Genomic DNA, 27,383 nt, shown 5'->3' on the forward strand with positions numbered 1-27,383 from the left:
TCAGGAGAACCCAGGCCCAACCAGGGGATTCCAGTTCCCCTCTGGCAAAAGCTGCTGCCTCTGCACAAGCTCCAGAGAGCTTGCACAACAAGGCTAAATAAAAATAAATAAACTTACTAATAAGGTCAATTATAGATTTAAGATTATCATTAATAATCTAATAGCATTTGAAATTTTGTGGTGAAGACGTGTCAGGTGACCGCGTCCTTCTTTATCCAGCTCTATCATCTCAGCTCTTGTCAGGTCGCCGCTTCCCATTCTCCGCTCTACCATCAGGTCAGGCCATGAAGACGTGTCAGGTGACCGCGTCCTTCTTTATCCAGCTCTATCATCTCAGCTCTTGTCAGGTCGCCGCTTCCCATTCTCCGCTCTACCAACAGGTCATGCCATGAACTGCATCCTGCTCGCTGTGGTAACCTTGGAACAATGAGACAAGACTGGCTGAGAGTAGAGTACTGTTCTGCACTCTTTGATGCAACAAGTACATCAGTTGTGTTTTTGGTTCCGGTTGACAGTGTTGTAGTCGAGACCAGCTCATTTGAGTCCGAGTCAAGTCCGAGTCCAGAGTAGGTCGAGTTCGAGTCAAGACCGAGTCCAGAGTAGGTCGAGTTCGAGTCAAGACCGAGTCCAGAGAGGGTCGAGTCCGAGTCAAGTTGTGTGTAAAAGTGGTTTAACAGATTGTGAATGTTAATTCCTAAAAAAATCACAGTATATCAAACTACAGATCCACAGAGCTGACACATTAATAAACCAAACCCAATTATTAACAGTGATCTAAACAATTTCAAAATGCATGCATTACCATTCAGAAGTAGTCATCTCTTTGCCACAACTAATTTATTTTAACACACAGTTATGGCTGAAGGAAACCTAATTTAACATTAAAATAGAAGAGCCAAGAGCTCAACTAAAGCTAAAAAAGATCACAATAATGGTGATTTTTGCAGGTACAAAAGTGACACTGATTCAATGCAATGAACATTGACAAATCATCAATTTTTAACCTTGATTTAATGGTTGCTTGCTATCTTACTGCACTCAAATCATTCAGCTCAGTTTATTTCAAAGAGTCTCACTTAATTTATTTCCATGTGTAAACTCAAAATTTCAACCAGTTTTTACTTTGTACAGACTGGACATCAATATTACACAATCAGGAGACGCCATGAAAAGCTATAGAAACAACTTTCATTTTTGGCCCATAAAGGGACGTCTTTTCAATGTATTTAATATTTTTGCTGGGCAGTGTTAATTTTGGCAGCAAATTTTGATTTAGTTTTAGTCTAGTTTTAGTCGACGAAATATGAAAAACATTTTAGTCGAATAAATATACATTATATTTAGTCTACTAAAATCTAAATGGTTTAAATCATTTACTTGGTGTAATTAAATGTTCCATACAAAGATTCAACTGTTTTGACATAATTTACTTCACCTTAGAATGAAATTAAACCAGGTCATTACCTTTATTTTTCAGAAAAGTTCAGTAACTAGATTTGCATTGTTGGAACACAGATATTAGACCATGAACGACATGTTCCAGTTCATTCAATCCATTTGACTCAAATGACTCGTTAAGTAGGGCGTATTCATTCAGTTCATTCAACCAATGAAACGCTCTGACAGGGCTCACACTCAAAGGCTATTGGCTCATGGCATGCCTCTTTGAAGTAAGCGCTGCACTGTCTTTGCTTGAGACAGCAATGAATGAGAAATAGCTTTCAAAAAGACATATTATATAAATTGCATTACATTTCTTTAGTCATGCAAACATGTTACATATTTGGTTGGAATGTACAGTTTGACTCACTTCATCACTTCTATAATCAGTAGAGGACAGCGCTGGTTTCTTTTGGCTGACTTATGTTGCATTTCATGATATGCAGCAGCTCGTGTTAGCGGATAAGTTAACATTGGCATATAAAAACCTTTGAGCTGCCTTCGTAATGTGTTTCGGGGTGACTCGCCTGCAGTCGCGCTTCAAGTTTGCGGCGTTTTACTGGCGATCGTGAAGAAAATAAGACGCTTTGTTAACCGCGTGGAGACACAGAATACATGTGTGTGCTTCCCCTTCTCCCAGAGACTTCTCTCTACCGTTTATATGAGATAGCACATGCGCGCAAACTGATGTCCGCCAGGTGGGACAAGAATGTTTTACTCTCGTTTTTATTAGTTGACGAAAATGTCAGTATATTTTTATTACAGTTTTCGTTATAATGCATTCATTTTTATTTAGTTATCGTCTCGTTTTCGTCAGTGAAAACATGTCGTTAACGAATACTTTTCGTCATAGTTTTCGTTAAATTAACACTGTTGCTGGGACTCGAGTGGACTCGGGCATAAGTCCAATTCCGAACATGTTCGAGTACGAGTCGAGACCGAGTCAAAATGCACACAAGTCCATGACAAGACCAAGACCATTAAAATAGGGTCTCGAGACCGAGTTCAAGACCGAGTCCGAGTCTCGAGACTTCAACACTGCCGGTTGATCAACTAATGCAGCCTAAACCCTCAGAGGATTTATATTATGGAAGTGTAGTGTATGCAAGATTAAAAAGATGCGTCTTTAGTCTAGATTTAAACTGACAGAGTGTGTCTGCCTCCCGGACAGTGCAGGGAAGACTATTCCAAAGTTTAGGCGCTAGATAGGAAAAGGATCTACCACCTGCACTTGATTTTGAAATTCTAGGTATTACCAACTGACAGGACGCCTGAGAGCGTAATGCACGTGAAGGACTGTAATACAAAAGGAGTTCATTCAAGTACTGAGGAGCTAAACCATGTAAGGCTTTATAGGTAATAAGCAAGATTTTAAAGTTAACGCGATGCTTTATAGGTAACCAGTGCAAGGTTGACAGAACCGGGCTAATATGTTCATACTTTTTTGTACGTGTAAGAACTCGAGCTGCCGCGTTTTGGACCAATTGGAGTTTTTGTAATAAGCCTGCAGGGCAACCACCTAACAGTGCATTACAGTAGTCTAGTCTTGATGTCATGAATGCATGAATTAACTTCTCTGCATCTGACATTGACAGCATATGACGTAGTTTAGATATATTCTTAAAATGGAAAAACGCAATTTTACAGGTGTTGGCGACGTGGCTCTCAAATGACAGATTACTATCGAATAGAACGCCAAGATTCTTTGCTGACGACGAGGGTTTTATGGAACATCCGTCAATAGTTAAGCAGTATTCTTGGTTGTTACTTATAGCAGTTTTCGGTCCAATAAGTAACACTTCTGTTTTGTCCGAGTTCAGTAATAAAAAGTTGTTACTCATCCAGTTTTTTATATCGACTATGCAGTCCATTATTCGATGGAACTGCTGTGTTTCATGAGGCTTCGAGGAAATATAAAGTTGATTATCATCAGCATAACAGTGAAAGCTAACTCCGTGTCGCTTTATTATATCTCCTAGAGGTAGCATGTATAATGCGAAGAGCAGAGGCCCTAAGACTGAACCCTGTGGTACACCGTACTGGACTTGCGATTTGCGTGACACCTCATTGTGTATTGCTGCAAATTGAAAACGGTCGGATAAATAAGATTTAAACCATTTCAAAGCCATTCCTTTAATGCCAACATAATTTTCGAGTCTATGTGGGAGTGTGCTGTGGTCAATGGTGTCGAATGCAGGTCTAGAAGCATCAATAACGAGACACAACCTTGGTCAGACGCCAAAAGCAGATCATTTGTAACTCTGATCAAAGCAGTCTCTGTACTGTGACATGCTCTGAATCCAGACTGGAATTCTTCATTGATGTCATTCCTTTGGAGGAAGGAGCATAATTGAGTTGAAACTACTTTTTCCAGAACTTTAGATATGAAAAGTAGATTCGATATAGGCCTGTAGTTCCTTAGTTCTCTAGGGTCGAGTTGGGGTTTTTTGACAAGGGGCCTTATAACAGCCACCTTATATGCTTTAGGCACATGTCCTAATGTCAGAGATGAGTTAATAGTCGATATCCAAGTCGTAATATCGATATAATCGTTAATATCCGAGTCGTAATAGTTGATTATCTGTATTTTGTTCATTTTTAATTTGTTTAACGATTATTAAATTACTTTCAAGAGATTTACGCATTATTTTATGTTTGCTAATCCGGGGGACAGACACAGTCTCCATTTTGTGATGTTTGGGAGAACGGATTATTACATGTTGTACATTTTGTGTATTCTGCGACAAGAGACGGCAAGCAGACAGTTGGTTAAACCATTCTGTCTGCTCCCTGACCTGGGCCCCAGCGAGTCAAGCTTTAGCAGTAGCATTATTAAGACTTTTTGCCATATTTCTAGACAGGATGGAAGCCCCAGCCCAGGAGGGATGGAGACCATCTCGTTTCAACAGGTCAGGTCTTCCCTCAAAACTCTTCCAGTTATTTATAAAAACGATATCATTCTGCAGGCACAACTCAGACAACCAGCCGTTTAGTGATGATAATCTTCTATAAATTTCATCACCACGATAAGCAGTGAGGGGGCCAGAGAATATTACAGTGTCTGACATCGTGCTTACGAGCTCACACACCTCTTTAATGTTATCTTTTGTGATCTCCGATTGACGGAGTGGAACATCATTTGTGCCGACGTGAATAACAATCTTACTGAATTTACGATTAGCCTTAGACAGCGCATTTAAATTTGACTTGATGTCAGGTGCTCTGGCTCCCGGTAAACATTTGACTATGGTGGCTGGTGCCTCTATGTTAACGTTCCGAACAATAGAATCACCGATAACTAGGGCACTTTCAGGAGGTTTCTCAGTCAGCGCATCACTGAGCAGGGCAAACCTGTTCGAGACTGTAGTCAGAATGGTTGAGTGATGTTTTGTCCTGCGACTACGCCGTCTCACAGTCACAAAGTTTCCCAGCTGCGGGGGATTTTCAACTGGAACCGAGTAATGTTGCTCGCATCCAAAGTGTTTTCTATGGTCCCTACACTCTTACTATCCTCAGATAACGATCGGATGCGAGACTCTAATTCTAAGATCTTCTCTGTCAGCCTAACTATTTCCCTGCAATTATCGCATATAAAACCCTCGCAGCTGACAGAGAAGGCTAAGCTAAACATATGACATGAGGTGCAAGTAACAATAATAGGAATAGAAGCCATAACTCACCGGGTTTGAAGTGCAATTCCAACTTACCAAGGTTTCTCGGTGAATAGTAGTATACTCGCTTAAAAAGAGAAACAGTTAGCACACAAGACAAACCAGAGGCAAGATGATATTCCACAGTGTAAACGGAAAGCAAGCTAACACGTTAATGCTATGCTAACGGCGTTAAGTTAATTATCACTTCTGGTTTAGAATCTTCAAGTAAATAACAAAAGCAGGGTTATTGAGATATCAGGATAAGTTAGCAACAACAATGATAAGTAACGATAAAAAAATACACTAATATTAGAGCGAAGTGTGGGGATACAAACAAACCGCCGGCAGCGATGCAGACAGGAACCAGAGGTTTAAAACAAATGCAGTTCAGAAATTAAAGACACATACATAATTAGCAGTTAATTATTAAGTAAAATTTCAAGCACTAACAACAGAGACCTCTGGCTTGACCCACTATATGTAATCAATAGTTATTTTTATACAAGTAATTTTTCTTGGAATTATTATGAAGCACATGCACTTTCATGACCTCATATTATAGAGACTACAAAGAATATATTATTATATTTTGCTGGTCTAATTGCTAAAATATCTTTTTTAATGCTAAAAGATTAATAAAATCTTAGCTGTAAAGCAGTTTGTCAAAGCACTAGTTTTTTCATGCAACAGTTACATTGGCTAATGAGGACGTTGATGTCTCAATGGTTTCCTTGTCTGTCAATGATGATATGTGTGTGTGTGCAACTCTCAAAGTTACATATTCAAACAAATTCAAGCCATTTTGAATGTTTTATGTGTTTAATTTTTAAATGTATTTATGTGTGATATTGAATATGTTGCAATTTGTAGTGTAATATTATTTTTCAACTACAAACTGATGTGTAGCACGTTGTTTTATTTGCACAAAATATGACCAGTGATAGTAGCAAAAAGTGATTAAAACTTGAGTAGGGAATGTTCCTAGCCTAGTGGTTAGTGCACTGACAAATCACACAACTGCACTTCCGTCTGACCCGGGTTCGCATCCCGACCTGAGGTCCTTTGCTGATCCTGTTCATCTATCCACTGACCCAACACTTTCCAATTTCTACTATCCAGTCATCTAATGCAAAAAGGTTTAAAAAAAATGGGTAGGGAACAAGAAAATGAAATGCTTTAAAAAGCAGCTTGCCTCGTGTAAAGTTATAAGAGTAATGCAGAATCTCCAACTATTCATAGATATGAGGCAGTGCCGTGGCCCCTCTAACAGATGAAGCGTGTCTTATCACAATGGCTATCGAAAAAATGTCATTTGATGCATGGTTGGATGGTGCTTCAGCCACTTTCTCCAATGCAACACACTATTATAAATGACTGTGGCAAACTGTAGCTGTCAATGGGCAGCACCACACTCAGTCCCTCCAGGAGCTGTTTAATGATAAGAGTGTAGATCAGCTAACAATACTTCTGCATTTGCTGATATCTGAATCAGATAAAAGTTGTGTGACAATTTTGTGTGGCACATTTGGCTATTTGCAAGTTAGAAGTTGCTTTTAAAAAAGAAACTAGATGTGAAAACATGCTTAAAATCTATAAGCTGTGTCCCTTAATTCACCTTGAGGTCCCTGATGATTTATAGTCCCTGACCTTGATTTTTTTGCATTTCCTTTCTCCTCAGGCTTAACCCCTTATGGTTTTAGATCCAAAACCATATGTACAAATGCATAGAAGACAATATGATATGACACTATACCATACAACAGACATGAATCTGAAGCAAAAGTACAAAAAAAAATGTAATACCTTTTCTAATTAGCATGATAGCATCATCATTATTACCATGTTTTTGAGAAATGTATTATGGTGTACTGTGCTATTATTTGAAGTATTGCATGTGAATGCGATATATGGTGTTTAAGTTGTATATTTTAATTGGCATATCAATATAAATGGTAGTAACAATGAATAATAAGAAACATGGAATGTATAGCAACATGGTATCTTAAGTTCACTACTATTTAAGCTATTAACAAAGGTCCCCCTTGAGTAGTCCTGGGATGTTCTGAGCTTTCCAAGTTCATTGCACGTCTTCAAGTAAGGAAATTTGATGCTGAAATATTGATAATGCACTGATATGATTTATATAAATAAATCTACTATTCTGTGGCATGTCTTACATAGTTCTGCCAAAGTACCAAAAACTTGTAGAAACCGCAACCCGTCTGCAGTGTGAAAAGATCCTTGAGGTGTCAGAGTAAAGTTCTGTTAGAGGGAGGTGCAGTCGTTTGACAGATGGGCTACTGCAGTGTGTTGGTGATTCTGAAGGCCTATTTTATGCATCTTTAAGGGTACAGCAAATTTACATGGTGATGTGCTGCAGAGAGAGTCTGTTTTAAAATTCAGCTTTTTTATTCAGTGTTGCAGTATTTGGGCTTCCTAAAACTGCAATAATGATTTAATATTAGATACATTGATATCTCAGTTTGCCTAAGTCACCCTTGGTGGCAATAGTGTTTTGAATTCAAATAATACTGTTATGTATCACACCCTTTGGAGCCGTCTTTGTCTTCTTTAATTAGCATACACCAATATATTTTCCCTCTACAATTCCTAGACAAATATCAGCAATCTTTTTTCAGTATTTTTAAGCAAATGTGAACTCAAACATTACAGACCAGGGAGAAAAAAAACGAATTACTAAATTGCTTATTTATGTATTTTACTTTTCATCTTACTTTTTATTTAACTGGTGGTAATGAATAATAAATAATGTAACTTAAAACTTGTGTTGTTGCAGTATGATATATAGGGCTTCTTTCAAAACATTTCAGTAGTTTTTCTGAGTTTTTCAGTCTGTATTTTTGTGTAAGAGTTGGTTGGGGTAGGTCTTTCTGTCCTTACTTTCTCTACCTGTCATTCTTTTGGTGGAGGTATGATCAATTGACATTATGAGAGTACAGTACAAATGTGACAGTTGCAGTGCAGTGCGATGGCCATGTCTGACTGCTCTTCATTACCTTACATCAAATGCTACAGTCAGCATTTTTCTTCAATGTAACCTGCAGCAATAAAAGAAATAACAGGGGGAGGGCTTGTTTGCCAAATGGGTAAACATTCATTTACGCCTGGCAGTGAAACGTGAAGTTAATCAAAGTGATTATCTAGTGTAATCATCGCCATTGTCTTCAGGCCATCCTGATAAAGCGTGCCGCCTATATTCATACTGTAATCATACTGTAGTGAGGAGCAGCAGCTTTAGCTGCCATCTGGATCCAGTCGGCTCGTCAGCCTCCCTTCGATTCTCTCAGCTTCTGTTCTGCACTGTTTCAATACGGCACAATAAGAGGCAGAGATTTTTTGTTTATGTCACTTTGGAAAATAAAGCCCTGAGATTTGACAGAAAAGTGATGCAAGGTGACAACATTTTGACTGCAACTATAAAATGTAATAACTTTGCTTCATGCTATTATATAGACTATTCATGTGTATTTAATTGGCCAGTGTTAAATCCTCCTCTTTCCCCTCTCTCCTTTTTGTTGCACAGGAATAGAACTCAGGTCGGAAGCAAACCTACAGCCTCCAGTGAGAATACACATTTTATTTGGAGTGAAACATGCTATTAAAAAGTATAATTTCTTGATGTAGAACAGAGGGTTTCTCAAACTGTCGTTCGCGAACCCCTGGTGGTTCATGAAGGAATTGCAGGGGGTTCGTGAGTTGATACGGCACACTGTATTTATACCAGTGTTGTTTCCATTACTTTGAAAATAAGGTAAATTGCAAAGGAATGTAACATGTTAAAAAATAATAGTTATGTAAATACTACTGTAAAATTAAAACTTTAAAAGTGATAAAAATAAATGTTTTTTTTAGATAAACATGCAAATTTGTACATAAAAGTGTTCTTAAAATATATTTTTTAAATCTCATGAAGTAAATCATTAAGAAAAAAAGGACTTCAGCTGACAAAAAGTTGGAAACCCCCTGATTTAAATGTTAGTGCATTTTTTTTTTATACCAAGAAATTCTAATGTTTTTCTATAATGACTGAGTAAGCAAAAGTTAAAATAACCATTTAATGCTGGAGGTTTGTTAACGTTTTAACCCTTTATGTGAATGATGTGAATTATTTGTCAATGTCTTATTATCGTGCTATTTCTGAATATAATAAAATCGGCTGTATATGAAATATTGTATTAATGCTTTTGTTTAAGTCACTGATAGTGTATTACATTTTTTTGCGAATGTATTGTATTTTGAAAATTGCACATGACAAAAAGAGAAATTAATAATTTGGCCCAGTGTAAATAATCCTCTAAAAACCCCTGAGTTGGAATTAAGTAGCCTATATTGTCACTAACAGCGTTCTTAAACTAAAGGGATTTTTGCAGCCCTCTGCAGGTTTTAAGAGTTGAATCGGCCTACATACATTATTTTGTTAAAGGCACCTTAATATTCTGGACCTTATCAGGCAAGTTTTTGTGTTTCAACAACAGAAACTATTAAGACAAATGACTTTATCTGCTGATCTTTCGGCTAATCGTATGTAATTAATTTTCGGGTAACAGAAACTGATTTGTTTTAATAGAGGCAATATATTCGTTAATCAAAAATGCTGTTCACTGTAATTTTCTGTCATTTTTTGTAAAATAAATACCCGAATACCATCGTAACTACACGTTCAGTTAAACAAAAGGTCCCTGATTTGAAATTGCACAAAATACCTGGTGAAATTAAGTTACTTGTTTGAACTGTACAGATAAATGTTTACTAGCACTGAAAGACCACGTATTTCTTCTGCGTCTTTCCTTAACGCACAACCTGTTTTTCTTTATAAGTGTAGGCTACGAATAAAGGTAACACGGCGAGAAAATCAGAAATCAATTACAATTATTCTCTGTTGACAAATTAATTAAACCTCGAGATAAGAGCTAATCCAGCCGTATAGAGGCTTATCACACGCAGCCGCAGATTTATTATGGTCACTGCAACAGTGTGCATAGGGTGATATAAAGACAAGGAAGTGAACAGGCTAAATATTTATATTTTCAAGTCAGCACTGTTATTTTAATAAACTGTTATTAATAAACTGTTTGGGGTGAACAGATCAGTAGTAATTGCGCATATGCATAACGTTTTCTGTGCATTGATAATTAACTATTGGTTATTCGAATGTGTGTTAAAGTTGCGAATTGTTAAAATGATGTCTGTACGCTTAATGCAGTGTAGTTTCACTGGAAACATACCCGATAATTATTATTGCGTAAAAATATTGGGTAAACGTTAAATTAGTACCTCCAAACCCACTTTTTACACTTGGGCAATATATGTAACAGTGACGCAAAAGGTACGTGAATTCCTTTTTGTATGCGTGTAAAGGAACGTAAGTGTTCGTTTGACGTAAAAACTTTAACAATATCAAAACAACTTCTATACAAATTATTCTATAGAATTATTTTTCACAATTTTGTAGTCATTTTTTAACATGGCCAGAAATGTCAGATAAAATTAAAATAGTCAATAAATGCTTGCCATTGCTAACGTTCTTGCAGAATTAAATATTCCTTTATTCAAATGCCTAAAATGCTTTTACATAGGCTATTGTGTTCTGATTACCTGTTCAATAAGTAGAGATATGCTGCTTTGACTTGGTCAGCTATGCACAACCAGCCTGCGTCTGCAGAATCTTCTACACCCTGCGTCAGATGAACATCTTTACAAAGTCCTGGGGGACAAGTTTATTAATCAGTCACGAGCTAGTCCGTCCCAAAACGTAATCTCGCGCTGCCTTGTGTGTGTCACGAGCTCACGTTTTCGCGTGTTGCCCCTTTAAAATCAGAATTCAAAGCCAATGATTTATCAACCCCATTATAAGGAAAATGTCACGGGAAGGGTACAGTGCTATCCACTGACGCAGAGACCCGATTTTTGCCACCGAGATATAGGAAGCTTTGCACGACCAAATTCAGTCTGCCTGCCTGCCGTTCTTTCAGCTGTTTATACCCCACGTTTGTTGACTCTGCACAAATGGTGAGTATAGCACATTCATTTTTCACACTTTTTTCGTTTACAAATTGGAACAATATTGATGGAGAAAAGTTAGTAACTGAAATGTGCTGTCAACGGAGAAGTCTCTTTCCATGGTGCTGAAACTTTTTTAAATGACTGAACCTTCGTGCTGCATACTTAGGCTATATTATACGTATTTACTTACACATATAAAGTCAGCATACAAAGACAATGACTTCTTAATCAAAAACCCGATTACGTTATAAAATTGAAGATGCACAAAAGCCAGTAGAACAGTGCAATTGAACCGTGTTGTTTTTTCGTTCGTCGGATATAAAAAGAACTGAGAAAACTGTAACCTTTGGACATTTTAAGAGAGTGTTGTCCTATGGTGCAGTGTAATTGTTGGTGTAACGTTCCATGCTTTCACTCGCGTTTGCACTGCACACTTACATCAGGACTGGTGGAAGCCGCAGGGGGGAAGTCTCGGCTGAGCTTGGCAGCTTGTCTATTGCCCATAAAACCAAGGGTTGTGCAGGGCTTGAATGACAGGAAGCAAATGAGGCGTAAAATTAAAGAATTTTTCTCTAATGGTAAAAGCAAGAACCAAACAGCGATCGTCCGTGAGCTGAAAACCAAAGTGGATAAAGTATGTCCAGAAACGAATCTGCCTGCTCTCGTATGATTTTCTGTGCTGCCGACTTGCAGGTTTGTCACATACCGCAATTTATATTCCACATTTATTCCGTTGCAGGATTTTTCTGAGCAAGGAGAAATGTTAAAACAGCCACCGAACAATAATCTGCCTCAATCTTCGGTTGGAGCTACCACTAACAAACCAGAGAATGGCAACGTGGTGCCACAGCAGTCTGCAAACGAACGGAAAACTTTCTGTCCTCCCGAAAACAAACCTTGTGAGTTGGATTCCAGTAAAGCCTATGGGACGTTTAAAAACGTAACCCCTGGACCCACGTTTGCTTCGTCTGCTGTGCGCAAGGAATCCGTAGGTAGAATGGATGGTTCGACCACTCACGGTAAAGCCACCTCGGACGCGATGTCTAATGACCAAGGTGCTGTAAGGATCTCGGCGGAGCATAATAACACCACTAGTGAATGGACCTCCATGAGCCAGACCACCATCTTACTGGGCGCAGATGGTAATACATCTGTTCTGCCTGGCACGGTGACCGGGGTAAGTGGTTACAAATGAACATTTTAATTCCTATACAGTCAGTCAATTACCCCTGGGTTTAAAGCTTCTTGAGCAAATCTATATACCTTTGTATGGCAGGTCACGAGACCTGTATGCTGTATTTAAAAAATAAATAATTACATTATTTACATAATTAAAAATTTAAGAACTGAAAAACGATTTTTAGGACTACCGTGCAAGTAATGTAATGTAATGTAGAATCCAAAGAGAACTCATATTCTTGTCCCAACGTGCTTTCGACAGATTGTTCTTCTGTCGCTTATAAGAGATGCGCGAAACGAAATCTGTTCCCAATACAAAAACTATTGTAATTAACTTGGTCTCTTTGGGGATAGTGATTATTTTTGACAACAGTAATTACAAGCGTTTTCGCTTTTAGGTTAGGTAAAGACAATTTGGCAAGTAGTCTATAGAAGAAGCCCATTTGAAAACATAAAGTAGGCTATTGCATCACTATTGCATTACCACTAAAACACACAAAAAAACAAAATCATTATAATTTAAACGGCAATGAAGTTTCGCGTGTGCTTATATGAAGTACGGGGCTTGTCCCAGAAGTTTCTGATGGGTGCAGTTTTGCAAGTTCGTGTGTTACATAGATATCTGCTTTTACCTTGTATCAACGAAAGTTGTTAAGCCAGCCTTCGCCTTTTTTTCCTTTTTGTTGCTTCAGATATAAACTGTTAGTGTATAATTTTGATAGTCATTTAGAATTCTTGAATGAGCCTATAACCTATAGCCTAATATTAAGTTTATTTTCCTCCAGGATGACGATGATGATGAGGGGGGCGATGAAAATAAGGCCCGGGGAAACTGGTCCAACAAACTGGATTTCATTTTGTCTATGGTGGGATATGCCGTAGGATTGGGGAACGTATGGAGATTTCCATATCTTGCTTTTCAGAATGGTGGAGGTGAGACAAACGAGTGCCTTAGCAGACCGATATATATATATATATATAAATTTGGGTCGCATGAAAGTTCGAAATAATCTAATCAATATATTGTTGTAAAATGTTCGTTTTTATGATGACTCGGATTTCACGTAGGCCTACGAACATTAACAATTTTACTTGAGCTTTAACAAAAAAAAAATGTATACTATACTTTTACTATAAAAAAAGATGGCTGATTTTCTTAATGGTTTTTATGGTATTAGGATTGGAATTGGTGTTGTTCATTCACATTCTACATAATAGGCCCACAGATTTTAATTTTATGTTGATAAAATGATTTAAACATTATATTTATACAGATACTGCTAGTAAACTCTGTTAAATATTTCGTGTTTATATAAATCTGTACCAATGTTTGATGATGCGTTTGTTCTTTTTTAGGTGCGTTTTTGATTCCTTACTTGATAATGTTAGGCCTCGCCGGTATACCTATATTTTTGCTGGAGGTGTCGCTGGGTCAGTTTGCCAGCCAAGGTCCTGTTTCAGTATGGAAAGCCATTCCGGCTCTACAAGGTAATAATTGTTAGTTGTGTAAAATTCTAATGTGTAATGAGCAGTGCTTATGCTAATGTTGTAAATAAGTGTTTTCAGTGAATTGGTAATCGGCTTTTCGTTTGCTTTAAATGTAATTTCTATTATCTGGTTTCATTTTGCTGTTATAGGTTGCGGGATTGCCATGCTGATAATATCTGTCTTGATAGCCATATACTATAATATTATTATGTGCTGGACATTGTACTACCTGTTCGCTTCGTTGAAGGAGACACTTCCATGGGCCACCTGTACAAATGAATGGAACACCATCGGGTGCAAAGACAAAGACATGCTGCTTTTGGGTAAAGACGAGCGTCTCTCTCTCTATCCCCTCCTCAACCCCCCCCCCTCTCTCTCCCTCCAACCCATCATTCCTCTTCTTTTTCTAACTAAAATGCGCAATGCGCAACCTGATTCCACAAAATAAGCTACAACTTTTATGTTGTTTGGAGTGATCCGTTTTAAAGTGCATTGCAGTAAATAAGCAATAGATACAAATGGATTTAATGTTTTACTATTTTAAAATCGCAAAATTGGAAGAAATTGTGTGCTGTGTGTCAAAAGTAGTTTAAATAAGAGACATACTGTTTTATTACCAGCTTAACTTGTTTAAAATAGCATATTTTGCTTTTCTTTCGAGTTAAAATATTTGTTTCACATTATTGCTGGTAGATTCAGCAGAAAAACTGCTTGCTTGACAGATTTACTGTAAGCGTTGGTGCAGTGCCGCAGTGACAGCCACTGCCATCTTGTGGCTTGCTTGCATAGTGCTACCAAATCAGATGAATCAAGCTGACTTGTAACCATGTTTTACAGTTGTGTGTGCGTGTATATTTTTAGCTGATTTAATTTTGGGCTTGGCATGTTTTGCAACATTACAGCAGAGCAAAAATACCTTTATTTTAATTCCAAGTTCATTTCAAGTTCTGTCGTTGTCTTTTCTTTTCAGACTCGTGTATACTAAGGGAAAGAAACATTACATCAATCAAGAACACAACATTTTGTTTATCTGCAAATGCTGTCGGGAATTTAAGTAAACTATTGAATGCCACAACAGAAAATAAAACCTATGTCAGCCCTAGTGAGGAGTATTTCAAGTGAGTATGCCGTCTGTTCATCTATCAGTTAGTCTCACTGTTGTTTAATGTCATTTTATAAATACATTTCTCTGCTTAATTCACAGATATAATGTGTTGCATTTTTCAAAGGGTATTGAATACCCAGGAGACATCCGTTGGCCCTTGGCAGCTTGCCTTTTTCTGGCATGGCTTATTGTCTATGCCTCTTTGGCTAAAGGGATCAAGTCTTCAGGGAAGGTATAAAAGACATTTCACTTTGTATGTAATTTCTCTCATTTGTTTTTCAAGGCGGCTTTATTAGGCCTCCTTCTAGTGCAATGCAAAATGTTCTTGAGTTATGACTTGGATTGAATAACAAGGAAAAACAGCCACTGAGAGCCCAGCATACCTGGGCTATGCCATTCTTCAATACTGTTAAATAAGCATCCCAGGATGAGTTAGCAGTAAGGTTGATGAAATGCAAAGCGTATATTTTTACAAATTCTAGGCAAAGAGTGGCTACTTTGAAGTCGCTAAAATGTAACATAATCTGACGTATTTTAAATTTTCTGTGATCACAACATAATTCCCAGTTACATTTTTGTTAAATATAGTCTTGATGTGATTACTTTCCCAAAATATAAAAGTATTCATAAAGAATGAATAAGTGGCTTACTTTTGACTGCTAGTGTATATTTATGTATTTGGCAAAATCTTTACAGAGAGCGACTTAGAGAAAACGTAAAAACAAGACATTCTCTTATTGGTACATAACTTGTAGGTTGTCTATGAAAGCATGTAGATTTTTATTTGAAGGCCTCAAGACGTTCCAGGAATTCCGTTCAATTACCGGCCACTGGAGTCGCTAATAATAAGGGTTTTTAATGTGCCAATAAACGTGGTCATCGTGTACATTGGAACAGTGTGGAAGCCGGTCTGTGATCTAGATTTTCCTGTGAAATTGGACTGTTGCTGTGTTGTTGTTGTTGTTGTTTTTTTGGGGGGGGTTAAAGGTGGAATAACTTTGTTTAGCTGTCAATTTTAAGATTAGTTTATTTATTAAAGTTAATTTCTGTTGTTTAAACAAGGGACATTACGTTAAGGACATTATTTTGTTATGCAGATCTGGTAAAACTGCCAAGCTGGTCCATGAACACTTAAGAGCAAGTGTGTCAGAGATACGCCTCTGACTGGGTGTTATTATTGTATAACAAAAAATATATATGATTTTGCTTTTCAAAAATTTAAATCCATGTGGTTTTTACAGCCAGCCATGACACATGGCCAATCATTTTATATTAGAAAGTCTTAATTGTACAGTACAATACTTTAACTAGTAGCTAATTCACAAAATAAATATGCCTAGTTTGGTAGATAATGCTTTCCAGGCTGTTATCAAGCAATAAGTTATTCTTCACTCTTTGACAAAATATATTGTGACAACTGGTCATAAAATTTCATGTTTTCAGGTGGTGTATTTTACTGCCACTTTTCCTTATGTGGTGTTGGTCATCCTGTTGATCAGAGGGGTCACTCTACCTGGGGCCAGTTCTGGTATTCTTTACTTCATAACACCCAAATGGGAAAAACTCAGTGATGCAAAGGTAACACAAAGAATGCTTTTATGCTTTAAAATTTTGATTGTGTGTGTGTGTATACAGTATGTATATGTACTGTATATATTGTTCTTTGTGTTCCTGTCTGTTTTTCAATCCAGGTGTGGAAAGATGCTGCTACACAGATTTTCTTCTCTCTGTCTGCAGGTTGGGGTGGTCTAATAACCCTCTCATCTTACAACAAGTTTCATAACAATTGTTACAGGTAACCAGCATTTTCACCCCCTACACCTTCTCCTCCTTCAATGACGGGGTAGTTTCCCAGACAGGGATTCAATTAAGCTAGGACTAGGCCTTAGATAAATTAGAGCATTTACTGTAAGTAGTTTTTCCAAACATGTCTGGCACTAAAACTACTGGTGTGCACCTTGACATAAAACAATGGCACAATCATTTCTTTTATGATATATCAGTGCAAGGTGTTTTCATTTAAGACAGCTCAAAATGCATTTTAGTCTACACTCTAAAATCAGTTTTTGTGTTTAGATTAATGTGTTGTCCTTAACACATTTTTTGTTACTTTTAACACAACTGTATCTTTACTGTATCTTAACTGTGCTGTATCTTTCATTTATTTAAAACAAAATCAACACAATGTGTTAATATTTAACACATCATTTTTGATCGTGTAGAATAGGTACACAGCCCTGTCCTGGAAACCACCTCAATGTGCTTTATTTTTAGACCACTGAACTGAGAGTATTTCTTTTTTGTTTCGGTGTAGCATATTTTAATTCATTTAACAACCCAAACATCAGTTTAATGAGTAAAAACAAGTAATTATGTCATGTAAACAACACTGTAAACAACAAAAGAGGACAAAGAGACAGACATTTTTTTAACAAATAAATTAGACCACCACAAATGTATCCAGAGGGTGTCGCAATATACCAGTATTGACAATAATCGCGTTATCAATAATATTGATAATGTATCAATACTAATACAGTCCACCTCAACTACTGTTCCTGTTGTATGTAATCAAAAAAGTGCACAAATAAGATTTTATTTACAGTTGTGTGAAACTTTAAATGCATGTTTAATAAGAAAACTCAGGAATGCAAGAAAAAAATAAAATAAAATTCACACACATTAGCCAAAACAAGTACTTAAAATGTACAGAACCAAACAGGGAATAGAAATACACAGAGAGAGTAAGGATATGAAACCAGACACATTTGGGGCTAATGAAAACATAATCTAATGTACAATCAAGAAAACAGGGGAGGAACTTATTTGCCTAAATAAGAACTATTAATGACAAAGCAGTAACACACGACAAACTTTGACCAGAAAAGACCAAAATCTAAACCAAACTCTGAAGCACCTCCAATAAAAACTGCACTGTTGATAATGGCCTTGTGGTTAGTGCGCTGACATGTGGTGCAGTTGCACATTGAGCGACCTGAGTTCAAGTCCAGACTTGAAGTCCTTTTTCGACCCCACCCTCTTCTCTCTCCCACTTTGCTTCCTGTCCTCTCTTACACTGCACTTTTAAAGTAATAAAGGCACAAAGGACAAAAATTATTAACACCGTAGTGTTGGGGGAATTGGGGTAACAGTAACAAAGTCCAAAAATTAGAGGAATTATGGGAGGATGGTGAAGAGCTGGCAAGGGACATGGAAAAGTAGAGGCCAGGTGGAGCTTTAGTGGGACTTCCAGGCAAGGCAAGGGAGCTGAACGACGGAGGTGGTAAAGGTGGAAAACCATGGCGGAGCTGATACATAGACAAACCAGGGTTACACTCTATAGGGGAGCCGCAGACTTGAGGGGACGAGGTGGAGACGGGGGCCTGGCAGACCAGGGCAACAGCAGTGGGACCAGGTTAGACCAGGGTAGAACCGGAGGGAAGGAGGAGCCCAGCTGAGCAGAAGGGGAGGAAGACAGAGGAACTGCTGAAGGGCTGGAAGTCCGGAGCAGAATAGAGCAACGACTGATCAAGGTGGACACGGAAGGATGATGGAGCCTGATTGATGATGGACCACAATGGGTCCGAGATAGTGTAGAGCCAAGTTGGAGACAAAGGGCGGACGGGGAAAGGTGGAGTCATAGGCGAAGAGCTTTGAAATTATAAAAGCACCTAAGCATACTGTTATGCAGCATTTACATTGGACATATTCTTTACCACAGCCATCAACAGTTCACATTTCTTAAAATGCGGAGGTGGCACTGAGTCTGTAGTCCCAACCAGAAACAGGGGAGTTATAATCTAATGGTAAATCAGCAGTATTGGAAAGAGCTTGATGCTTCAGATTGGCTGGTTCTGATATGTCTTGTAGTGATGCGGTTGCTGTGTTGTTAACACACAATATGTGAGAATTTTGCACTTGAAGCGGATGTAACACACGCAGTTTCACAACTGAGTACCTATAGAGTAGTATTGCATACTTTGTATCTTCGAAGAGTCTTTAGTTTGATCACATTTTTAAAAGACAGATACAGCTGTACGATTATTTCTGAAAACAGACGACCTCCTGAACGCGTGTGGTTGGGGGGGATGGGGTTTGGTTAGAAGCATCATGCATTATCCCTGCATAACTGTTGATTCACAATAAGTTCATGTGGTGTACAATATGCACATACCCACCGATTGCCAACAAAACGCAGACATATGACTCAATTTCACTTTCCGTATGTGGTTTATGACCGGTATCTATTAACGCTGGGACTGCTCCATCTGTCAGTTTCAAATGATCTACAAATCCAGTGTTATAGCCACCATTTATATCACATTCCTCACCGAAATGCAGTGAACAAACAAACACAGCTGAACTTCGCGAACGAAGGAGCACATTGATGGGCGTGCTCTTTTTCTGCAGGGGAGTCTCATGGAAAAAAGGCAGAAGTAGTTGTTGTACCATGTATTGTACACAGTCACCAGCTGGAGTGCCCTCTTAAGTCCATTAGAAGGCACTCCCCTATCACCCAGACTGCCAACACACTACACTTCCCAGTTTCTGGTTGTGTTTCCCAGATTATTGTGGACTTTTAGTTTGTTTCCTGTCTAGTGTTGTAGTTCTTTGTAGCTCCATTTTCTATTGGTTGTTGGTTCATTAGTTTCAGGTGTTCCTTGTTATGACGTTCGTTAACCTCTGTATATAAAGCCCTTGTGTTTTCCTTGTGCTTTGTCAGACGTTGTTCTAAGTGGAGTTCAGTCGTCTTGTGTTAAAGGGATACTGTTTGTGGGAATTCTGTCATCATTTACTCACCTTCGAGTTGTTACAAATCTGAATACATTTCTTTGTTCAGATGAACACAGAGAAAGATATTTGAAAGAATGCTTATAACGAAACTGATCTTGCCCTCTATTATTTAGCTGTAGGTTCTGCTCTACCGCTAGCAGGACCCCGAGTGAGCAAACTATTAAAACTTTTTTCACTCCCCGCTGGCTTGTTCCAAGGCAATAACTGACGCAATTGCCTTTTTTATTTGTAAAGATATATAGCATTACAGAGAACTAGGGCTTCCATGTCAAGACCTGTTCATTTTTTGTATTGTGTTTTGGGCATTATTATTATTATTGGTTCCCATCCCACCAATAAAATCCATCACATACCTGCAGGGCTAGAGTCTGGGGATGGGGGACCCTGGGCTTAAGATCATTTTGCCATAATGATACAGCCCTACCATAAACTATTTTAATATTGCAAATAAACATTATCATTCCTATTAAGAAGAAAACTACTGTTTAAATAGAATAATTTGTTAAAATGTATTTGTTAACATTTGTAAATGTTTTTTCCGATGTCTAACAATGACACTTGTTCATTGGTTTACGTGTTTATTGCGCTTGCTTTGACAGTGGAGGCGCAAGTTGCACATTTATAGAACATATGAGTTTCAATTTTCATTTTCAAACATTCGTAAAGGTAAAATCTAATTAACATTAATAATCAATATTACAATATTAATATCAATAATTTCGATTTTTCCATAATTTTCCATGTTTGTTTTTTTCCGTAATCATACAGCCCTACCGTAAACTATTTTAATATTGCAAATAAACGTAATCATTCCCAATAAGAAGAAAACGACTAAAATAAACAAATGTGTGTGTGTTTTCCCTGTATTTCTATGTAAAAAATTGGTGGATCTTCAGAGTTCTTGGATGGAACATTTAGGAATCTGTGTATTAACATGAAGCAAACAATGAGCAATACAGTTTTCAGCATGTATTAATCTTGTTTATTGTTAGTTAATGATAGATATTGTCATTATTCAGGGATTTATCAAGACGGGATTTTAGCACTTAATATAAGTACACACCAAAATTTAATGTAACATTGCTCCATAGTTAAAAGTGTGTTTTAGACAATATATAATACATGTACTGTGGAATAGAAGATAAACTCTACAGTAATAATTAAACACGCATAACAAGCATGTAAAACTATTAAAACAAAATCGTTAATATTTATTGCCATCTAAGCAGTATATAAACATCACTTAAATGTCTTGCACAGCTCCAGTGGTTTCCTCCAGCAGGTGGTTGTCCTCTACAAATTTCTGCCTGAACTGGCTGGGGTGCCACAGGTGTAAAAAAATCTAGTAATTCGTTTCATTGCTTTTAAATGCTTTTCTTTTGCGTTCTTGTCTTTCGGGGTTTTTTTTGTTTTCTTTTTAGCGTGGCACTGCAATAGTGCTTGTCAGCCATTATATCAGCATATTAATGCAGACAGGTTTCAACAGCGGTAAACTTGACGGACAGGATCCACCAATAACCAATCAGGAAACACCAACATGAATGACAACAATTAAATGACAACATTCCTTACATAAGGTAGTGCTATTGAATCATGATGGACCAATGAACAAACTTAAAATGAAAAATAAAATGACTGGCATAATACTAAACAAATCAAATTAACGAGAGCAGACGGGGCTGGAGCCGAGTTAAGTCCAATGGTAAGTCCTGCCTTGCATATTAGTAGACAACAATATCGTTTTAATTAAAACCAACACAATTGCTATTATAATCATTAAATTAGGTGCAGAATGTAGTAGTCAGAGCTATGACAAAGCTGTCTTTAAATTTTATTTACATTCCACTTGGTCACGTGGTAACACTCATGTTCATGAAGTTTTCTGATCTTTCTGTTGCGATTGCAGTTATGTGCAGTGAGGTTTACGGCTGGTGTGGCACTGACAACTTCAGAGTGAGGCTAACCTCGTTGCTACTGCACCTCACATTTATTCCATGTATTTCAACAGGAATTGTTTAAATTCAGCGTTTTTTTATAAAACTGATCAAAACCTTTGGAATCATAGAGAAAACAAATTCATAGCACAGACCAGTTGACAAATTTATTTAATGTTCTTATTAGTATTTTTACTTTGGGGTATTACTGGGGGTGTTTTGGTGCCCTTACGAAGTTTTTACATCCCTGACATTTGTGTTCTTATCAGTAGTTTATAAATATATTAATGGCTAAAGTCTTATTGCACTATCTTCCGCACAAACTTAGCTACAGTATAATAATATGCAAGCAACATGTATGCACATACTTGCATTTTTGAGAAGACGTCACAAAATAAATGTCACTAAAATGAGGACAGAAAACAATAATGTGAACACCATTCTTCTCAATCGTTCACATAAAACAATTTAGGAATTTAACTTTTGAAATATTTTTTGTTGTTGTGGAAAGACCATATGCAAGGGAGTGTCAAAGGCCATTAATGTTGATGTGTTTCACAACAGATAACCACCTACCCCCCTAATGGGCCTATCAATATGGAATTTAAGGAAGCTGTAAGAAACAATTTGAGGATACTTAAAGAATAAATGTTTTATTTATTTATTCATTCATTCATTTCTTAATGCCATTCCAGAATCTACTGGGTCAGCTTAACCAATCAGACTGTTTCAGAAGGAGGGACTTCATAGAACGAGGAACTTAACCCTCATGTTGTGTTTGGGTCATTTTGACCTGAAGAAAAATCTTTTACCCCAAATTACTAGTTAATGTTATTGGATTGGACTTAAATTTGGTGACTTTGTTCACAAATACTATAACAACCTCTCACAAAAGAAAGTACTTTTTGTTGCTTTTTAGTATTTTTTCCCCAATTTGTTACACTTGTGATGTTCCTGTAATGCAATTTTATCACCAAATATTGAATTCAATCTTTTTTTCAACTTGTTTTCTTTAATTTAGGACTGGTTTTGTTTCTTTTTCAAATATATTAATTGTAGGCCTAGGTTATCTTAGTTTAGGCTCCTCAGTTTTGACTGAAAAAAAGCATTTTTTTGTGAATAATTTTGGCAATATTACATTAACTATGACAATAATTTGCACTGATTTTCACACCAGCCTACTTTAATCTAGACTAATTTGTTTATCCAGGAAGTATGTTTTAATTGTGCAAATTAAATGACCCGCCTCTCAAAGAGAGTTTATAAGTCACTTGGTATGGTATATTATCACTAAATATTGGATTCAATCATTTTGTCTACTTTCAGTTAATATTGGTTTTGTGTTTCTTTTTTGATCTGAGCTTACGCACCTTAGTTATGAGTGAAAAAAATCTTTGTTTCACACTATAACACTAGTGTACTGAAATGTTTAATTAGGAAGTTTAGGCTGAAATGCTCTTGTTTTGTTCAAACTCGCACAAGCTGACACTTGTGGTGTTCCTGGTTAAAAATGACTGGCCTTTGAAAGCCAAAGTGAAAGATCACAAAACAGGACCTTTATTTGGAAATGCTTCTATTTTCTGAAAAGGGGTCTAAAGTTATCTGCTACACCCTTTCAAATTTCACAAATAGACTTGAAAACATTAGCTCGAAACACATTAATGCTGTCATACAAACATATATACTGTATATATATATTACATGGAACATCTTTTGGGGCCCACAGTGTGCATAAAGAATATGTACAGATTTTGTTGCTCTGTGAAATTTTCTTTGTATGACAGTGTAAGTCTGTTCTTTTTTGTTTGTCACAATGGCCAGATTTGACAGACACATCCACGTGGTCATTGATTTTTCAAACTTTTGCTCTCAAGTCAAAAAAATATATCTTACTGGAATGACAGTATTGTTATTGTCTATGAAATGTTCCATGAGATGTTCTCTATATGATAGCATTAATTTGTTCTGTATTGTATGTAACAATGGTCAGATTTGACACAGAAACAGCACAATTGTTACTTCACATCTTTATTCAGAAAATAAAATGATTTCAAAATAAAGGTCCTGACTTTTGTGATCTTCCACACTCACTTTCAATGGCCGGTCATTTTTAAATTGCCTTAGCTCAGATCATTGAAGCCTACGATTAATCAGTTAAAAAAGAGACACAAAACCAGTATTAACTGAAAGAAAACAAGTTGTCAAAAAGACTGAATCCAATATTTGTACTCTCTTTCGTAGGCAGGTCATTTTGACCTGGGAACACCACAAGTGTGATTCTGTGCCATTTTGTACACAATTAAAGCATTTCAAAACAAACTTCCTGGATAAACAAATAAGTCTAGATTAAAGTAGGCTAGTGTGAAACACAATGTAGATTTTGGTTATATTTTATTTAATATTGTCAAAATTATTCATTTCTTTTTAGTCAAAGACTGAGGTGCCTAAACTCAGATTAACTAGGCCTACGATTAATCAGTTTGAAAAATAATCACAAAACCAGTCCTAAATGCGAGAAAATAAGTTGGAAAAAAAGATTGAATCCAATGTTTGGTGATAATATAGCATATTGAGTGATTTATAAATGATCTATGGTAGGTGGGTCATTTTGACCTGGGAACACCACAAGTGTGATTCTGTCCCATATTATATGAAATAAAAGCATTTTAAAATAAACTTTCTGGTAAAACATGAAAGTAGGCTAGTGTGAACAACAGTGTACATTTTGGTCATATTTTATTTAGTATTGCCAAAATTATTCACAAAAAAATGCTTTTTTAGTCAAAACCGTGCATACGCATATGCAATATTCGCTTTGTAAATCATAGATCACCTGCAAGTGTGCGTACGTGAATCAGCATCATATCCCGCCCTGTATACGCCCATTTTTACCCATAAATAATCAATGCAAAGCACCTCATGAATACTGATTTGTATATTAATCAGACTGGCATCCAATCCGCTTGTTAAGCCTGAAGGTACATTAATGGAGGTATGCCGTTTTCGGGTCCAACTGCTACCAGATGCCATAGGAAAATAACAAAAAATATGTAAAACTGCCTTCATCTCCGTAACGAAATCACAAAGGGCCACACATGAGATTCACTACACTGTAAAAATTGAACAGTTGGATCAACTTAAAAAAATGAGTACAAATGGTAAAACTTAAAAATGTTAAGTTGGACCAATTTAGATTTCCCATTTAAAAAACTGTAAGAAATTATGAGTTGGATCAAATTTAAAAAAAATTATTCCAAATGGTAAAACCTAAAAATGTAAAGTTGGTTCAATTTAAATTTCACAGCTGACAAAAGTGTAAAAAATGATCAGTTGGATCAACTTAAAAAATTACTTCAATTGGTAACACTTAGAAAAATTAAGTTGGTCCAACTTAAATTTCCTTATCTACGAAAAGTCACCATCATGGTGATCAGTATTTCCTTGAGTTGAGCTCTTGACCCCTGACTTTCATATTCAAATTTGTTTGCCGCTGTGTAATTATTAATCATTATTATTATTATAATTAGATTAAAGCCAAAGAATTCATATGTTTACAGCATTTAGACTGATCATTAACACCTCATTAAAATCACATGATTAATTAGTGGTGTCCTTCACCTGAGATTAAATTTTGAAGACATAATTGTAAAAACGAATGTTCATTCTGGTTTTATGAACATATTAGGACTGATGACGAGGACATAAAGAGAAAACAATTCTGCGAGAGCTTAATGGCTAAATTTTCAGACTTTGACATTTGATGATTATGCAAAGTATTTAAGGAAAATATATTTAGTATTTATTTACACTGTGTTCTGCAGTTATCGTATTTGATGATGTCCCTATTCAGTCGGATCATCTCCTCCTCATGCGCTCATAGTGTAATGGTGAGACAGCGCTGATTAAATATTTAGAATTAATTTTTATTTAAGATTTGAGTTGGATTTTACAAGAAGGTACAGGTGAACAGCATCATGTGGCACAGCATTCGCGCCCAGACCATATGATTTGATTCGTTGTGGCAACATAAGTAGTTATGTTGTGACAACTGGAAAAGTGAAATTCCTGGATTCATTGCCACAATGTAACTTTGTGACGTTTTAAAAATCCTGACCGATTAAGAAATCTGGTAGCAGCACACACATAAGGAGAATCTTGATTCTCTTATATAAAATCTTAAACATCCCACCAAACAAAGGCATGTCCAAAACAGTGGCGGAGCCAGAGGGGGGTCCAAGGTGGCACTGAACACCCCTGACATCCAATTGGCCACCCTGGGTGCCAACCCAAAATTTTATTTGCTACTTATGTTGATTGACATCTGATTTCACCTATCGTTGAACAAAGCTTTTATTTTGATGTTTGGTGGCCGTGCTTACACGTGACATCACCGCACACGAAAGGGAAGCGAGTCTAGTTTTATGGCGCCATATAGTTTAGAACGGAAAAAAAGTTGTGTGCGATGGATTGCACAGCGCGAAATCTGAGATTTATTTTTAAAGACTGACGAAAGATAGAAAAGAAGCAAAGGGATCGCTGCAATTTTCTAAACAAATGTAATATTAAAAAGTACACGCTTGCTTGCTAGCCATTTCAAGTCGGACCCAGCAAGGTAACGTTAAGTTGTTTTGTTGAACCATACCATTATAGTGTTATCTACCTACTTTCTAACGTTACACTTTTAAATGCTGCGTCAATGTAAAGTTTTCCCAGCGTTTTCTAACCTTAGATAATTATAAACAGTGTTGGGAGAGATCCCCTATTTCTTTTAACATTCTAAGCAGGTGTACTTCATACAAAGGAAGCATCGTGTTTTAGGTAAGTTTCACTCTGTAGCCTTGGCTTTAGGATTCCTAAACAACTTTTCATTGTGTAAGTTAATGTTAGGCTCCATTAACAGATAGTAAATCGGTTCCCAACATACTTTGTTTACATCACGGACGGAAATTAACAGAGGCTTTCGAAAAAATATGACAACAAGGTGAGCAAAACTGCTCTGAAAATTCAAGACAAATGAGGAAAAACAGTCCCTGCATAATAAAAACTAGCTACGACAGTCGCGATTTAAATAAGATTAGGTGAAAATGAACGAATGTGGATGACAGCGTTCTTGCTCTGCTACAGCTTTGAGCATTACAGCCAATCAAGTTCATGGTATGAATATACTGGCCAATCAGAGGCGTTTAAATGATTCATAAACGCTTCTCAGCTTGATTTGTCGCAAGTAAAAAGTTTTAATGTATCCTAATATCTGAAAGTAATATAAATATAAATGAATAAAAAAGATTTTCTTAGGAATTATTCACAAACATATTGAACAAGTTGATGAATTAGATGCAAAAATACATGAAGAATCAGTATATGAAACTCAACAATGGTAACAATCAACAACAACAACAAAACTTCATGATGCAATGCATGCATTGCAGTTGATCTGTTTATCTGAATTAGTTTGATGATTGTCACCATTGTTGAGGTTTTTATGATGAGTGATGATGTCAAAGTATGTCAGGGATGTTTATTTTGATTGAGTGCTCGTGTATTTGCTAGCCACAGCACTCTTTTCAGTCATGAATGGCCCGATTTTATCCAATTCAAACGTAAACATTTTATTATGGCTTAACAACTATCACAAACGCAACTTTTACTTAATTCTTATCACCATCTCTTTCTTTATTGACAAAAGAGTTTTTGAAACACTTGTCAATATTGAAAGAGATCTCATGAAATGAAGGTCAAGTATCAAGAGCCCAACTAAAGCAAATA

At 36.8% G+C, this 27,383-nt stretch overlaps 1 protein-coding gene across 1 annotated transcript in view; it reads left to right on the forward strand.

Moving 5' to 3' along the window:
- Nucleotides 1–10,896: 10,896 nt before the first annotated feature.
- The window catches only part of slc6a5 (solute carrier family 6 member 5), a 59,608-nt gene continuing 43,121 nt past the window's right edge, over nucleotides 10,897–27,383 (forward strand). The window contains exons 1-9 of the mRNA XM_057330625.1: nucleotides 10,897–11,123; nucleotides 11,857–12,294; nucleotides 13,082–13,229; nucleotides 13,653–13,784; nucleotides 13,934–14,107; nucleotides 14,755–14,902; nucleotides 14,989–15,121; nucleotides 16,333–16,467; nucleotides 16,581–16,684. Coding sequence (XP_057186608.1) covers nucleotides 11,121–11,123; nucleotides 11,857–12,294; nucleotides 13,082–13,229; nucleotides 13,653–13,784; nucleotides 13,934–14,107; nucleotides 14,755–14,902; nucleotides 14,989–15,121; nucleotides 16,333–16,467; nucleotides 16,581–16,684 — 1,415 coding nt within the window. The 5' untranslated portion in view covers nucleotides 10,897–11,120. The remainder of the gene's footprint in view (nucleotides 11,124–11,856; nucleotides 12,295–13,081; nucleotides 13,230–13,652; nucleotides 13,785–13,933; nucleotides 14,108–14,754; nucleotides 14,903–14,988; nucleotides 15,122–16,332; nucleotides 16,468–16,580; nucleotides 16,685–27,383) is intronic.

This window comes from Triplophysa rosa, linkage group LG1 (assembly GCF_024868665.1).
Source record: "Triplophysa rosa linkage group LG1, Trosa_1v2, whole genome shotgun sequence".
Lineage (NCBI taxonomy): Eukaryota > Metazoa > Chordata > Actinopteri > Cypriniformes > Nemacheilidae > Triplophysa > Triplophysa rosa.